At 43.1% G+C, this 16506-nt stretch overlaps 1 protein-coding gene across 1 annotated transcript; it reads left to right on the top strand.

Annotated features, from left to right (window-relative positions):
• Nucleotides 1–257: 257 nt before the first annotated feature.
• sfrp5 (secreted frizzled-related protein 5) lies at nucleotides 258–15672 on the top strand. The gene is made up of 3 exons (XM_033612546.2): nucleotides 258–1395; nucleotides 8932–9009; nucleotides 14027–15672. Exons 1-3 carry the CDS (start codon nucleotides 837–839, stop codon nucleotides 14353–14355), a joined length of 966 nt encoding a protein of 321 aa, XP_033468437.1. The 5' UTR covers nucleotides 258–836; the 3' UTR covers nucleotides 14356–15672.
• Nucleotides 15673–16506: the final 834 nt, after the last annotated feature.

The raw sequence follows: 16506 nt of genomic DNA, 5'->3' as shown, positions 1-16506 counted from the left end.
AGCTTGTTGAGCCTGTGATGAGTAAATGAATGAGGGTTAGAAACTTTATAAATGCATAAGAAAAACAGTGTGAGTAAGAGGGTGACAATGTCTGCTATGAGTGTTTGTGGGTGTTTTTTGACCAAAGAATCTTGTGCATGTTAGAGAGATGAGTATAAAAAAAACTTGCCACAGTTTGCTCTCTCCCTCTCTCTCCTTAACTTGTTGTAGAGGAGGGGTTTTTGTCCAGGACAAGGGGTAGGAGGAGGAGTGTCCTGAAGACCAGTGGGAGCCTCCCCCAGGGTTGCGATTGGCCGAGGCTGTTGTGAGTGAGTGCAGGGGAGGCCAGTAGGAAGGTGAGTGGTCTGGGAGCCTGCTAGGGGGGCAGGCAGCCTCAGAGAGCAGCTACCACTGCCTCTTAAAACCTAAGGTACTTCTCATTACAGCTACAGACTAATAGACAGAGAGCAGGGGAGGGCCGGAGACAGTGCTAAGAGAGGGAGAGGGAAGGAGAGTGAGAAATTGTGAACAGGGAAAGTTAGGAAATAAGCAGTCCTACTTGTGTGCTCCCTCTTTCTTGACTGCTGCCTCCCCACTTCACTACCTGAGGCACACATACACACACACACACAGGGAGGTGTTTCAGGGAGGCTTAGAGGGCTGACTCTCCAGGGAAGAAGGGAATTAAACACTTTGTTTTCAATGCACGGCGTCCATACTCAGGACAAAAAAAGGGATTACAGCTTGTACGCCTGCCCCACTTGTTCCTCTCTTCTCTCTGCGTTTTGTCTTCACTGAGTCACTTTGGAGACTTTGGATACAACCTTCTTGAATTGTTGGTTCGGGCTCAGAGAGGCATGGCACACGGACAAAAGAGCCCCAGGTGGGCATTAACCCAGGGCTCCTTCAGCTTGGCACTGGGCCTGTCGCTCTTCTCTCTCCTCCTCCTCCTCCTCACTGTCTCGGCCGCAGATGAGTACGACTACTACAGCTGGCAGTCGGACAACTTCCACAATGGCCGCTTCTACACCAAGCAGCCCCAGTGTGTGGACATACCAGCTGACCTGCGCCTGTGCCACAATGTGGGCTACAAGAAGATGAGGCTGCCCAACCTCCTGGACCACGAGACCATGCCAGAGGTCAAGCAGCAGGCGGGCAGCTGGGTGCCCCTCCTGGCCAAAAGGTGCCACGCTGACACCCAGGTCTTCCTGTGCTCGCTGTTTGCACCGGTGTGTCTGGACAGGCCCATCTATCCCTGCCGCTCGCTGTGTGAGGCCGTGAGGGACAGCTGTGCTCCGGTGATGGAGACCTACGGCTTTCCCTGGCCTGAGATGCTGACCTGTGATAAGTTTCCCATTGATAACGACCTCTGCATCCCCATGCAGTTCACTGGGAACCATGCGACCCAGCCACCAGGTAGGGCAGCTATGTGCACATACACACACCCTCATGCAAGCACAAACAAAATCATCTACTCACACGTATGTAAAAGACCACAGAAGTGTAAGTAACTTACATTTTAGAGTAAAGAAGTCATTGGTCAAAATTTTGAATCAATGTCAGCTGGATATTGTGCAAAAACGTCATGTGACAAGCTCAGCAACCACATTACAATCGATTCAAGTTGAAGAAATCAATAAATAGAACTTTAAAAAATGTTTTAACTTTTCCATCATAGAAAGCATGCTGTAGCTCATTAATATTGTGTCCAAAACATGGTCTATATTCTAGAAATCAGTTTTTAATAATGACGTATGACACATGTGTTTTAGTAAACAACATAAATACTCATATGAAAGTATTTTAAATTGGTCAAAAAAATGAAATCATTGTCACAAAAAAAGTTGACTTGTGTTGTGCAGACACAAATGCAAAAATAAAACATTATAGAAACAGTCTGTCTTCAGGACTCCCACTAACACCATTACTAAGACAGATGAGTGTTCAAGAGCCCGCAGAGTCAGACACAGTCAGAGCCCAAAAAACGGCTGTGAGGCTCATATGGTTTCACCGCACTGCAATGATGACAGATGAAAGTTTAAGTGAGAGACGATCCAGAGCCGGCGAGGCAAGAGAGGCAGGAGCAGGAGGAAGCTACCGGGGGGGAGCAAGTGGACAGCTCAGGACGGCTCCCTGCCATCTACATACACACGCCTCAGGGAGGGACAGAGACAGGAGACTGAGAGACTCCGACAGCTAGATTGCTCACCGAGTTAAGATTAATGGACTGTGGTGTTTAAGACATCTTAACTGAAAAAGTGACACACATACACACACATGCATACACACACACCTTAATCAGCAGACCTCCATCAACAGCTAATCAATCAATCTAACAAGTGAGTGAATGGAGAATATTTGAAAGCTGTCATGCATGCAGCTCACAAGCTGCTCTGCAGAGTGTCAATAAATGAACAAATAAACCCAAGATGGATGACATATGAACTGAAGTTACCACACTGGGGTTTCTGAGAGAGCTGATTCACAAAAAAAAAAAAAAAGGAAAATATAAAATAATTTTTCACAGGCAACGAGTAAGAGAGCAGACAGATGGGCCAGTAGTGAGCTGTGAGAGGCTGAGTGGGACCTAAATAGAGAGAAAAAGGTGTGTACGTGTGTGTGTATGCAGCTATGCAGCGCGACTACTTAAGCAGCCTCTTCACAAAAGCAGTCGGGGCTGAGAGGGGGAGAGAGGGAGTCGATGAGGGTCTTTAGACAGTGGAGGGGGAACTGTCCCCACTGTGTCCCAGCCTGCTAGGCCTTTGTTGGGTCTGGCAGCCAGCAGGCCAATTAGCTAGAAGGCCAATTACCGAGCTCCCACTAATTAGTCGACATGACAGGACAAGAGAGGCAGGCAGAGAATGGGAATGGCGAGAGTCTGATTGTCCCTGAGAGAGCCGAATGGAGAGGAGTGAAAGGAGAGGGAAGCGGGAGAGTTAGGGGAGGTAGACGGAGTGTAGAATAGGAGAAAAGCTGCTTCTTGCAGCACAAAAAGTGTCTGGCTCTCTGCTTTCAATAAGGACTCCAAGAAAAACGGTTTATTATTCCCATTATTCCACTTCCTGCCTTTAACCCTTTATCGCCATCTCTTATCTGCTTGGGTTGAAATGTTTCTGTGTGTTAATATTTCATTTGATACACATAGTAAATGTGTTTTCCTTAACTTGAGCTGTCCTTTAATGTGATCTAAAAATTAAAGCCAAAGCATGATTTCAGTCATATCAGTCATAACAAGTTGTGTGACATATCTTTGCTTTTAATCAATAATGTTCACAGCATACTAATATCTCGCTATCTGATAAAAAAAGATCGCTTCAAGATTCTCTGGTGAATTCACGCAGTGCTGACTTCATTCCATCAAGGGAAAATGGCTGTTCTGTTTTTGTAGGACGGGAATCAACTATGTGACACTTTGGCTTTGCAGAGCCATAACTCATTCTTTTACATGCTCCCTGAGAAGGAGGCGGCTTGAACTTCATCTGTCACCTCCTCAAACAGGCAACTGTTTGTTGATCCTATCTAATCAAATCATGATCGGAGGCGGATAGATTACAGAGAGTAGTGCGAGATTAGTGCAAATATGCAGAGGAGGCCTTTGCTGTTAAGCAGTTTTATGCAGAAAGGAAAAAAGACTAAATATGTTGAATTAAATTTTTAAGGAATAAATCAAAAATTGAATTTTGGTTAAGTTTAACAATTACATTTGACTGTGTGCTTGTGTTTGTGTGTGTGTTTGTGTGTCAGTGTGTGTGTGTGTCTGTGTTTGAAACTGAGAGTGAACCCATATCACTTCTAGCCTGAAGGCTCAGTCACTGACATTTTGTTAAGATCCAGAGATTCTCAGATGTGCCGATGAGGCCATCCTGAGGACAAGCTTTTGGCTCTAAGACACAGACACACAGACACACACACACACACACACACACACACAAACAGCCAGCAATAATACAAAGGAATTTCATCTAAGAACTGTCAGAAGTGAGTTTCTCTGTGTCAAAGGACATGGGTGCTTCTCTTCACACAGGATCATATGAGGACTCTGGTGGTATTCCAGGTGAATCTCGGAGAGTTGGATCAATCGCAGGTATTAAGTGCTGTTCTCCCTGTCTGGGAGGCCCCGATGCTATCTGAGCTATTCTGCAATTACATGATATAGCATGGTTCGAGGGCTCCTGTGGAAACTAACAGTACAGAGTCAGATTCACTTTCCACCTCTCTGTCATAGCCAAAACTGAGAGGAACACCACCACCATCACCTGAGCTCAGGTTGTGTGTGTGGATGATTTTTTTTCCCTATGTGTGTGTGTGTGTGTGTGTGTGTGTGTGTAGCAGGGGCCCATGGGGTGTGATTATGTGAAACTCAAGTCTGTAGATATTATGCCAGGGAAGACAAGCAGACTGCTGACAAAAGAGGGCCCAGGCATCGAGGGAGCAAAAAAGGCCGGCTGAGCTGAGTCTGTCGGGCAGAGCACAGTTAATGCCACCCATCAACTCCACCTTATTTAACGATGCTACCTTTAGCTGCTGTCAGCATCAGCAAATCAGCAGGTGTGATAGGCGAAAGTAGGATTCTGCACCGTCTGTGTTGGTGCATGGGGGTAAAGTCTGTAACTCAGATTGCATGTTTCCACAGAAAATGCTCCTCAAGACAATATCCACGTTGTGCAGTGAAAGTCGATGAAATTGCATGGTGTGAAAGATATTGTCTGTCCTCGCTGTACTCATTGATGCGGCGAGTGTAAGTTACAACCGTGCTAAAGGAGACAGGCAGCACTGTCAGGTCCCCAGCAGCACAATGGGCACTACTCATGTGGCCCTGGCTGCTATATGAAAGGGAAAATGTGATCCAATGCTCTGTGCATGGAAGACTGCCTCGGCCCTTTGAGAATGTATTTTCTCTTCTGTATAGGATTCCTACAGATGCAAGGAGCGTGCTGTGTTTTAGGGGCCCCGGGGGCTGCCTGTGGGCCATATTTAAGTCCTCCTCTGTCCGTCTGCATGCCGCATTTAAACAGATGTTAGACCCTCCGACATAAATCACACGCTGCATTTCATCCCCGACACAGTACTGTTTTATGTCGTAAGTGTTGCTGCTCGTAACTTAAAGGGCCCAAATGAGGCATGAGATAGTGACCCGTGCATACTTTAAATGGAACGTTCTTCCCATTAATGTCCCTGTGATGCTCAGGCTGCAGGGTACAAGGCACAAGACACAGCAGGAGATCGGGTGACGATATTGTTAGATGTGGTTATCTTTTGTGTGAAGATGGTGTGTGTGTGTGTGTGTGTTTGTGTGGGAGAGAAGGACAGAGAAAAAGTAAGCAGAGGCATGTAACTTTGCACGCACTGTAACTGTGATTTCCCCAAACTGTACAAATCGATTTCAAGGGAACATAAATTCAGAGTGTTTGTTTCCAGCAGAATGTTTGAAGTGAATGAGAAGGCTTCTTGGATGTTATGTAATGACAAATGGAGTCTTTAAATATTCTTTGTGATTTAACAAGACGTTTTTTCCCTTTTCATCACTCAGTGATGACCAAAATTTACGGTGTTGAAACTACAAATTTAAAAAAAATGCCCACAACAATTTCCTACTGCACTGCATTCCAAGAAAATGATGATGTTTATATCATCATTGTGTTGCTGTGTTTTCAAAGGTCACAGTGGACACATATCTTAGACCCGATATAGCTGCACAACAACACTTCTTTATAGAGCTGGGTATTGGTATTCGATATCCAAAATAGCCCAGTAACAAGTAGTATCAAAACATCTCCCATCAAACAATACCTGCATTTAATCCTTTTTGTGCTGGGGGTCTGATTCCAGACTGTCCCAACTTCCAATCAGCAAACTTTCTGTTGCTGCCATCTCCTGAGCGGCTCTTCTCCAGACGTAAGTTCAATCTCTGCCCAGTAAATTTTGACATTGAAACAAAAACTAAACAAAGAGGCATTCATAAAGACAACTATGTATTCTCTTACAGTTTTCAACAGCTGTTGTTACTATGGCAACTGTGGTGGCTATCTTTAGTCTCAATTCACTTCTTTAAATAACCACATCTTAATGACAACAGGACACGTAGAGTCGGCTGGGTAGCAAAGCCAATGAATGAGTGGTAAAAAAACCTTGTTGCCCCGCTATTCTTGTTTATTTACTCAAACTGAACTTTTCAGAGTTAAAGCTTCACTTCCTGTTCATTTGTTTCACATGTACGGTAGCCACACAGGACCACAATTAAGACTCGCAGAATAAACTCACATATTTACCAACCTCTGCAACATTAGACTGAAATATCTTTATCTCTGTATTGTAGCAAGTAATAACATCTAACAATAGAATTAACTTATTACTGATAAATGGTGCTTACAACAACCACAGACACACTCGGCTGAATACAGCCATTTGAGAGGGTCACTCATTATTCTAAAACACAAGTTTGCACAATATTGAGTGGACTTTGTTGCATTTCGTTGTTTTTAATCAGCCTTTCTAATTTGTTAAAAATACTTAAAACCAGTTTATTTGAAAGAGAGGAGAAAAGTCAAGCGGGGGACAAGAGACAAAAGACACAGCAGGGGAGGGAGACTGAAGTGGAGAAAGTGATATTAACCTCAGAGCTATGACTAACTGAAGTTGTGCAGTTAAATTACTGGACTCATGCCGTACGCCATTTCCACTCTGGCTTGCTGTTTGAAGATTAACAGCAGGGCTTTCCAGCAGACCACCTCCCTACTCACCCTACTCCCATCATCCCTTTCCTCTTACCCTCAATTATCAACTCCCAACCTCCTCGTCCTCTAGAACAACGGCTCTGAGAGACAATATTGTACCATTCGTCACTGTGAATGGAAACATTCAAGTTTCTGGGATTAGGTCTATAACCCAGCGACATGCAGATGACGAAAAGCAGCATGCAGGAGGCGGTCAAGTCCAAAGTCAACCAAAGCAAGAACATAATTTTCACAATTCAATCACATGGCGTGGTAAAAAATTCCTAAACTGCTTTGAGATGATGGCAAAATACATGAATGACCTAATGTCAAAATATTTGCTGAGTAGAAACGTGTCCAGGAAAAAAAATAATAAAACACAGCGAGCCATGCAGCAGTGATTCCCACCAGAACATGACGGTGATTCCCCCAACGGAGACCGTCGTGACTTAATTGATTTCTCAGCGGCTTCCAAACAGTGGTTTTCGGTCCAAGCTCAACTAAGTTTCATGGAGGGGCTGCTTTCTCCTGACACATGCTCTGGCATCGACGCAACTGGGCCTCCTGCCAACATACCACCCCTGTGAAACCAGAATGAATTGCCGTGGAGTCTGAATAAGACGTAACAGCTTCAGGGGAATCATTCAAAACAGGCAAATCCAGAGTTCTGGCATCTCTTTATCTGCATGTGTGTGTGTGTGTCTGTTTCCGTGCTCTTGTCCCAGCCTTCATGTCAGCACCAGACAATTAAGAGGCCTGACCCTGTAGGCCTCGCAGGTCTCCCGCCTGTGAATGCATGGGAACTCTCGGAGGAAAAAAAACTGGCAGTTACTCCACAAGAACATGGTCCAGCTCCCTCCGACGCACCAATACAAGCACATACACACATACATACACTCAGTGGTGGTTAGGGGGTTCACCTCCCCACGACCCGAGCAGTGAAGCATGCTAAACTTTGACCCCTCTCATTATCTGCCCAGACGCTGAGGTTTGGGCTGGGGTGATAACCTCTGAACCCTGACTTTTCACCTAGGGGCCTGTGTTGGACTGGCCTAGGATAATCCTGTGTGTGTTTGGAAGTGTGAGACACACAGGAAAACAGAGAGGTCTGAACATATTTTGGATATTGTGGTGTGTGAATGACAGAAAAAATTAGCTCCCCTATAAGCAGACGTCCCAAAAAAGACTGCTCATGATATTTCTCTGCCCTGTAGGTGTATATATGTGGTGTGGGGAAGACTTCTATACCACATCCTTCTCTCCCTGACCATTTCTAATATTATACCTTGTTCTCTCGATTAGCCCAAGGCTCTGTTTTGTGGATGAGTGGAGTGATATTAGATGTGTGTAGCTACAACCGGTCCTTCTGGGATTACATGGGGTTTACATAGTAATTGTTGTAGTAAAGTTTTATATTGAAGAGCCTGTGGAGAAAATTGCAAGGCACTATGGAGTGTGTGTTTGAGAAGGAAGATGGCTTTGAAAGCAAGTTTTGTACGTAACATGGGTGAGAAGAGAATATGTAATTAAGTCAAATGCCATGATCATTAATCATGTTTCCAGGCGTATTTTGTCAGTTATTCTGCTGTAGAAACAAGCAACAGTTTCCAGTAAACAAAATAAAAGGCTTTATGCAGGGCCTGTACTTCTCTCTCATGTGCACAAAAACAACAATCACAAAGTCTCAAATCATAACTTACCGAGGCTAAACATGCTTTTGAGCAAAGCAGGCATGACCATAAATTCTGTGTTAAAAATAAACCCAGCTTGTTGCTTCGGTTTCCCCTCGCTGTTTCACAATGTGTGGTTGCTGTGTGGCCTAAGTACCGGCTGTGTCTGTGTACTGAATCACTTTTCACCATGTTCAGCTGCTCCTGCTGCAGCGTTTACCTTTCTGCACAGCCAAGACCACGCCTGCACCACCAAAATATACAAGGGCCAGAAAAAAAACATTTTGTCCGGTGTAATTGCAGGGCAAACATCAGTCAGCTTGCTGGACTGTGTATTCACCCCGCAGCAAATAGCCTCTGACAAGAAGAGGGGGGCTGCAAATAAGTGCCTCGAAAGTGCTCAGGGCTTAACGATTTCATACCGACATGGCTTTGGTTTTGCTGACCACGTTTGACTAACAATGACCTCAACTCAGCAGTTAGATATTAGCTAATCTGGCCTTAATAGAACCATATGAAATGTGATTCAGTGTTGTTGCTAATGACAAATTATTTTTCTGTCCCCTCAGTGTCGAAGGTGTGCCCTCCGTGTGACAATGAACTGAAAGCAGACAACATCATGGAGCATTACTGTGCCAGTGACTTTGGTAAGTACCAGCAAGTAAAGAGTGAGAGCTACATAAACACATATACAGTACAGTACAGGGGATCAGCTTAATACACAGCAACAGCATCTGTCTTTGTGGGGCCTGAAGCACAAAAAAAAAAAAACCCTACAGCTGTAGCACTCATTGCCTGCAGGTGGCACAAAGGTTAAAACCGCAGCAGCTATTTGGTTCATTCAAGATAAATTGCACCTCGCCCAGAAAGAAGACGAGATCAGGCGGCAGCAGCAGGGGGTGGTGAAACTTAAGCGAAGTTGGACAGTTTCCAGCAAAGATGCTTTATTTCCAGAAACCTTCAAAGAACATACATGAACTCACAGAAATATTCACATCCTGTAAATCCACCTGTAGTTCGCAGATGACGTGTTATTGCCATTATCACCCACACAAGATATCTGTTGATAGATCAAACCTCCATTACACAACATGAGATTAATAGCATACAATGTAGCACAGAGCTGCCCAGAGTGGGGCCCGCAGGCAGGAGGTGACCCGCCATGAGGTTTGATTTTGCCTGCGAGAGGTTTCTAGACATTTTTTTTTAAGATTAATTTCTGGAAATAATAAATTGCTGGTAATCCAAATACAAATGTTTTGTTTATTTGTGAGGTCAAAATGCTCTTTAAATATGTAGAATCCCCAATTATCATAAATTATCTTTGATAATGTGAGCACAAGGACACTTTGCATAGAAAGTCAGGTTGGCATGAGACGCAGAGATATTGGCAAATTGACCAAAGGTTTTTTAATTAAGGGAAATGTTGCATCTTATCAGTACAATACAATACAATAGGTGTTTGCTTTTGGCCCATGGCCCACCATTAACTCTCAGTTTTGGCTACTAAAGGAAAAAGTGTAGGCTCGGCTGATCAACCATGAAATATTAAAATTACACTGAACATTAGGATATTCTACAAAATGTGGTGTTTATAGTCGAAACTAAGAGCCAACCAGCTCTTTTTCCAGGCAACAGCCAAGTGTCTCCCATCATGCCCCGGGCCTCATAGTCAGTGGAGAGCAAATGCAGCACCTTTCTCTAAAAACTGCAACCACCTTGATCTTGCAACATTATTGTTGTCCATGTGTACATGACTTCAGAGCAAGTCAGGATCAAAATGGACAAAAATCTGACTGGCATGCATTGTGCTGCAATCAGCAGTTATCAGTTCTGCACGGGCCTGGCTCATCTCGAACTAGCCTGTAATTGTCGACATCGACTGCTAAACCTGCTGCTCCAACTTTTCTTTCCTATATGTGGTACAGGTTAGCTACAGGCGAGGCTGAGCAGCCCCCCTTTTGTGGAGAATCTGCAGCCTGATGAATGTGCACACAATTCATGTTTTCATAGTTCTTAAATCATGAGTACAACTGTGCAAACATAATGTGTCGCCACAGGCTTAATTTGGAGTTACAAGCCTGTTTCACAAGTTAATAATGAAATGAAGGGAATAAAAAAATCAAAGAACTTGAGGAGAAGGAAATTTGTTTCAGTTTTAAATTTGAGAAAATTACCCTATTACCAAACTAACATCCATCCATTATCTATACCTGCTTGTGCAGGACCGAAAAAGTCATAGAAGGACTATACAGCGTAACAATGTCTCATACACATGCACAGTAATGACAGTCAAAACATCCATCAACATTAATGTATGATGCACACAGTTCTTAAATAATGTAAAAACCTCTGCATTTACAAAAGCCAAAAAATTACACTGACACAACAGTTAAAAGTACTTTTTGTTGGTCATACAAATAAGAGTTGGGCTTTATGATTTTTTTTCCATTACATATATGTTTCAGTCTCGTCTGATAAAACATGTTTGTGGGTTTCTGTAGAAAATGGTCAAAATGAGCACCGACAGGAACAAGCAAAGTGCACATTAATTTTGCACTATTCCCTCTGCTAGCATAACCCCTTTCTTCCTATCATTTGGTAAATTAATGTAACAGCTTCCAGTCCCCAATGTCCATTCAACACCATTTTCTAAACTTTCTACTTTCCAGCATTTCACTTTCACCACAGTAATGACCTGCACACAAAGCCAGAACATAATTATTCCATTATTTCTGCTCATCAAGGCTTTTGGCCCATCATACTCCACAGCAGCTGAATTTCTGCGTGCATGGACTATTGCCCCGGTCTTTAGATTTAATGATATACTGCTCTCTATTTTCTCTGGTCATAAGATTCTGAGCACTGAACTAGAAATGGTGACAAACCCATAACCTTGGGAGACTCATGAAGAACATGGCTCATGTTTCTGAACAGCTTAGAGAGAACAGTGTAACTGGAAATAAAATGTGGCAAAACTGGTGCTGAAAACGATATTTCTATGCTCTAGTGTCCCACAGAGGAAATGTCTGCACTTTAAAAGTTTCGCAAACTATCTTCTGGCAATCCCCCACATCTACGAAATGTCCTGAATACACAGAACATGACCTGTTATAAATCATAAATTAATAAACGGCCAACACATCACATCCAACAACAACAACAACAAAATACATCTCCGCGCACATTGCTCACACTCTGAGCTGCAGCCAAAACGTCGGCTCATCCCCGTAATTAATCATGACTCCACCGGGCCGCAGATATTTATTTGTCTGATTAATTTCAGGATTACATATCTCAATCATCCAACGTGAGGGTGTTTTTTTGGGGATCAGATTCTTTCTGCTCATTAGAATGAAACATGGTTACACGTGAAAGCAGACAGTGAGCCAAAGACAGACATTTTATTGGCCATTAATGTATGGGACTGGATGAGGATGAGTAGCGAAGTCAAGATAACCTTGACGTATGGATCTGGAGATCAAGGCAGGAATGACTCTACATTGTTATTCTATAGGGCCATGACAGCTTGATCTCATGCTTTGTGAATGTTGTTACCTATTCATCTTCGGACACTTCGCCCCCTGAGAGTTTTGTACCCCGTGTTTTATTACAGTCTACTTTTGATGTCTGATCCCTCCACATTCCTTGCTGTACCATCCTGCAGCCTCACACAAATGACAAGGGTAGAAAAGAAAGGGGGAGGGAAGCAAGTCTGGCAGGAACATGAAGCCTACACTTGGTTGGAAGGGGAGGTTGCTTGCTTTAGCTTAAAGAAAACCTGCTTCTCCTCAAAATGACAGCACACTTCTCTCTCCTTCTCTTCCTACCTCGACGCCCCCTCTGCTCACTTTAAAGAAAGTGAGTTTGTATAAAGACGTGGGCACAGCTTGTCACAAAGATACAGCCCAGGCTGCACAGCGGGCCCCAGTGCATCACTTCTGACTGTATATGAGTGGGCATTCAAAGTGAATCAGGGAGGGAAATTATTTTATCCTTCCTATCTTAACAGAACACACACATACACATGAATGCATTCATTCACAAGAACACACACACTCGCTCAGGCATGCAAACGCAGCACTCAAACACACGCCCTCAGTGAAGGAGCTGGATGTGAATCAGGATGCGGATGAAGAGGCACCTCAACACACACATTCCTTCTTGAACATGCTATCGCTTCGCATGAACTGTGTACGTATCAGAGTGTACTGAGGGATGTTTATGCAGGCGAGAAGCGAAATGGCGACCTTCCAGCAAGGCTTGGGTACATAACGATGCTTCATACCGACCCTGCACTTTTGCCCGGCCCATGATTAATTTCACCTGTCAAAACGTTCACCCAGAGAATTCCTCTCTCAAATGCTTGGCAGTTCAATTTTAATCTCTCACATGTTAAACTTATAAACACGCGGCCCGATGGGAGATACAAGTCAGTACTTCATTAATTTGATGAACCAAACAGTAACCTAACTCCACATATACTAAAACCAGTGTACAGAGGTGATCTGTTCTGTATTTTTTGTTAAAATACAGGACTGGAAGCACAAAGTAAGCGCAAAATCTCACAGGAGGAGCAGGAAATGTAAAAACGGGTCACACCTGACTACAAAATGATTGTTACATAGAAAATTATATACATAAAGAACGAGACAAGCTGGTACGGACCAACAAAGGATGATACTAAAGTGATTCAATAAAGATCCCATGTTGAAACATCGCTGATATTATAACCAGAGGTTTAGACTTCAGATTTAAAGAGCAGTTCACCCCAGAGTCAAAAAATCATATTTTTACTCTTACCTCTGGTGCTATAAATCAGTCAAGATTGTTTTGGTGTGAGCTGTTAAGTGTTGGAGATATCGGCCATAAAGATGTCTGCCTTCTCTTGAATATAATGGAACTAGATGGCACTCGGCTTGTGCTGCTTAAGTGCCAAAAAGTACATTTTAACTCAATGTCTCTTTCCAGAGAACATGGCCAGGTTACTCAAGATAATCCACAGACCTCGTTGTGAGCAGTTTTATGTAGAAACTATTTTCTTTCTACTGTATCACTCCCTAAAAGCTTGATTTGACTTGAGACTTGAAAGCAAAAACATGCAAGTCCCAAGATTTGACACGGTAAATCCCATATGCACTAGACAGGCCTTACTCATTTTAATTATTAGACCTACACACTGAAAGTACTTGGCCTCAGTAATGTAAAAAACAAGGTTTATCCAGCTGTAAAAGACAAATTGCCGTGTCATGTAATGGCCAGCGTTCGTAGATGTGAAATACTTGCATCTTGACTTGCAATTTGCCTCTAACGACTTGCAACTTGGACTCACAGGCTTGACTTGAACTTGCTTCAAAAGAGGTTGTAACTCCAAAAACATCCTCCTTTTCATTTATGGGTTTTCCCCCAACTCAGAAACACAAACATACACACAGGATGCAGTTTTTATACGCTGCAGGAGAGTTTAAATGATGATACTCAGGAGAGGTGTAAAATAGCTGCTTCTCTGGCAACAGAGTGCAACGCTGGTCTGCAGGAGGAAGAAATGTCAGCTGCTCAAAGTGGAAAGGAACAGGGGAATCAGAGTGACACATTAACAGCTTCTGGGTGTAAATATCTGAATAAAAGTCGAGTTAAAATGTCTCTCCCTTTCTTCTCCCTCAGCCCTCAAGATGAAAATCAAGGAGGTGAAGAAAGAGAAGGGTGACCGGAAGCTGATCGCGGCTCAAAAGAAGAAGAAAGTGTTGAAGCAGGGTGTGCTGAGGAAGAAGGACCTGAAGAAGCTGACCCTGTACATCAAGAATGGCGCCAACTGCCCGTGCTCCCAGCTCGACAACCTGGGCTCCAATTTCCTCATCATGGGCCGCAAAGTGGACCAGCAGCTGCTGCTCATGTCCATTCACAAGTGGGACAAGAAGAGCAAGGAGCTCAAATTCGCCATCAAGTACATGAAGTCCCATCAGTGCCCCACCTACCACACCGTCTTCCAGTGACGCGGCTTGCTGCACTGTTCGCACAATCCACCATCGCTCCCCACATTCCACCCTGTTCCACATAGATCCTAATTCTGCGTCCCTGAACCCCAGATCCCTGCAAAATCTATGTAGCCCGACAAGAGGACGCAGGGCAGCCAAGCTCTTATTTTCTCAGCTTTAACATGAATCAGGTTGTCAAGGGGGTCGTCGTGATCCGCTCAGATGAATCAGACATGTTAATGTTGGAGAGAGGAAAAGCTGCACGCTCTGCAGCTCCCTCCTAAAAATAAAAGCCCCAACGCAACCACAGATTTTATAACAATTTGGGTGATATCATTTTATTCCCCAAAGCGAAACAGACATTTTGATTGACCCCCTGCGATTTAATAGAATCTTTCTTAACAATTCTACTTTCCTCTTCTGATATAGTAGAACAAATCACTTGTATGGTATCTTACAGCAACTTTATCAAGACAGTGGCATTAAGAAATGGGAACCTAAAGATTTGAGGCGACTATCGGAGGGAAAACATGCTTGTAATGTAGTGATTACAGACCGACAGAATGGAAAGGGAGCTGAGTTGGAAGGCAGGTTTTGTTTCAGTGTAAAAAGAGCTGAGAGAAATGACACGCTACAGTACATGTGGGCTGTGCAATGGGCCAGTGCACACATTGGCACAGAGCTCCCAGGAACAACATCAAAGGAGAGAATTGTAGATGATCCACTTAACTGTATGTTTTAATAATGTAAAAAGTAGGTAATTCAGACCAATACTAGATGATTAGAAAATTGGGCTTTTTTCTTTTATCCCTGCTGGGAAAGAAGACCGATGGAACGAGACAGACTGGCGGACTGGATGATGCTTCCACTGACTTTGTACAGCACCGTTTTTTGTGGCCTGAAAGAGGGAAACTTGAATATTTTTTTGCTTTTTCAATTGGAGAGAGAGAGAAGGAGGTTGAGGCAGAGGAGACATCTTCCTGAAAACAAGCAGAAAATAAAAGAGAAAGAAAGAGAGAGAGAAAAAGAGACTCCGGACAGAACCAACAATGTTGGGTTGATAAGTCTCTGGCACTCGCTGTTTTTCACTATCACTCTTCAAATGTTTCTACTTTTTGTACTTAAATTTTTTGAATTTGCTTCAGTTAAGCTTCTATTGTATGAAAGCAGGAATCATACATACAGACATAGCACCTGAGTTCACTGTTGCCGTAGCAATAAAGGATGAAAATTTAACTTTGACAATATTTTCTAATCAGTTAACCTGTAAGTAGTTCTGTTACTGAAATACATTGTTTTCTAAAAAAGTAAATGAATAAAATATATTTGAAATTTTTATAAGGAATATTTCTTTGAAATGTGCTGTTTCTTTACACAAAGTGCACCACACTCATCTTTTTCTGACTTTATCACAGCGTGTTTGCTTGGTTGAGAAAACACACAAGTGCATCCTTGCAAGGCCGGAGGTAACGTTTTAACTTTGGGGAGGAGGACACATGTGAAACAGGAAGAAAACTGAGCATCACTTAATTTCCTGCATTCTAGTGAACTTTAATGCACCAAATTGTCCTTTTTGCATCACTGTATGGTCTATAAGTCTTTATTTATCAAAAAAAAGTTCTCTGCGACTTTCATGTGTCTACTGGGGGCCAAATGCACGTTCTCAATATCAAAAGGGAAGCGTCGTCTGCGTGTAGTGTTTAAGTTTAATTTTCCATTTAAAAAAATAGAAAAGTGACAGAAAATGTTCTGCATTTTCACATTTTTTTTTAAAGATATTTTTTTTGGCCATCTTGCCTTTATTAGACAGGACAGGTAAGCGTGAAGAGGGGAGATGACATGCAGCAAAGGGCCACAGGCTGGATTCAAACCCGGGCTGCTGCGGCAACAGCCTTATACATGGGGTGCCTGCTCTACCACTAAGCCACCGACACCCCAACTGCATTTCCACATTTGACAGATTAATTTGTTTCCACCGGCCAATCAGATGCAGTCAAGCCATGGCATGGATAGAAAATGATTTTTTTTTTTCTTTCCATTTATCAATCCAACATCCAGACTTAGAAAATTACAAAAAACAATTCTTGTTTTATAATTTTACATTGATGTGCCGAACAATAAATACAATTTTAGACAATTTGATTTACTGTTCTCATCTGAGTTCCAGTT

This window comes from Epinephelus lanceolatus, chromosome 17 (genome assembly GCF_041903045.1).
Source record: "Epinephelus lanceolatus isolate andai-2023 chromosome 17, ASM4190304v1, whole genome shotgun sequence".
Taxonomy (NCBI): Eukaryota; Metazoa; Chordata; class Actinopteri; order Perciformes; family Serranidae; genus Epinephelus; species Epinephelus lanceolatus.
This window is presented reverse-complemented; position numbering and strand designations above follow the sequence as displayed.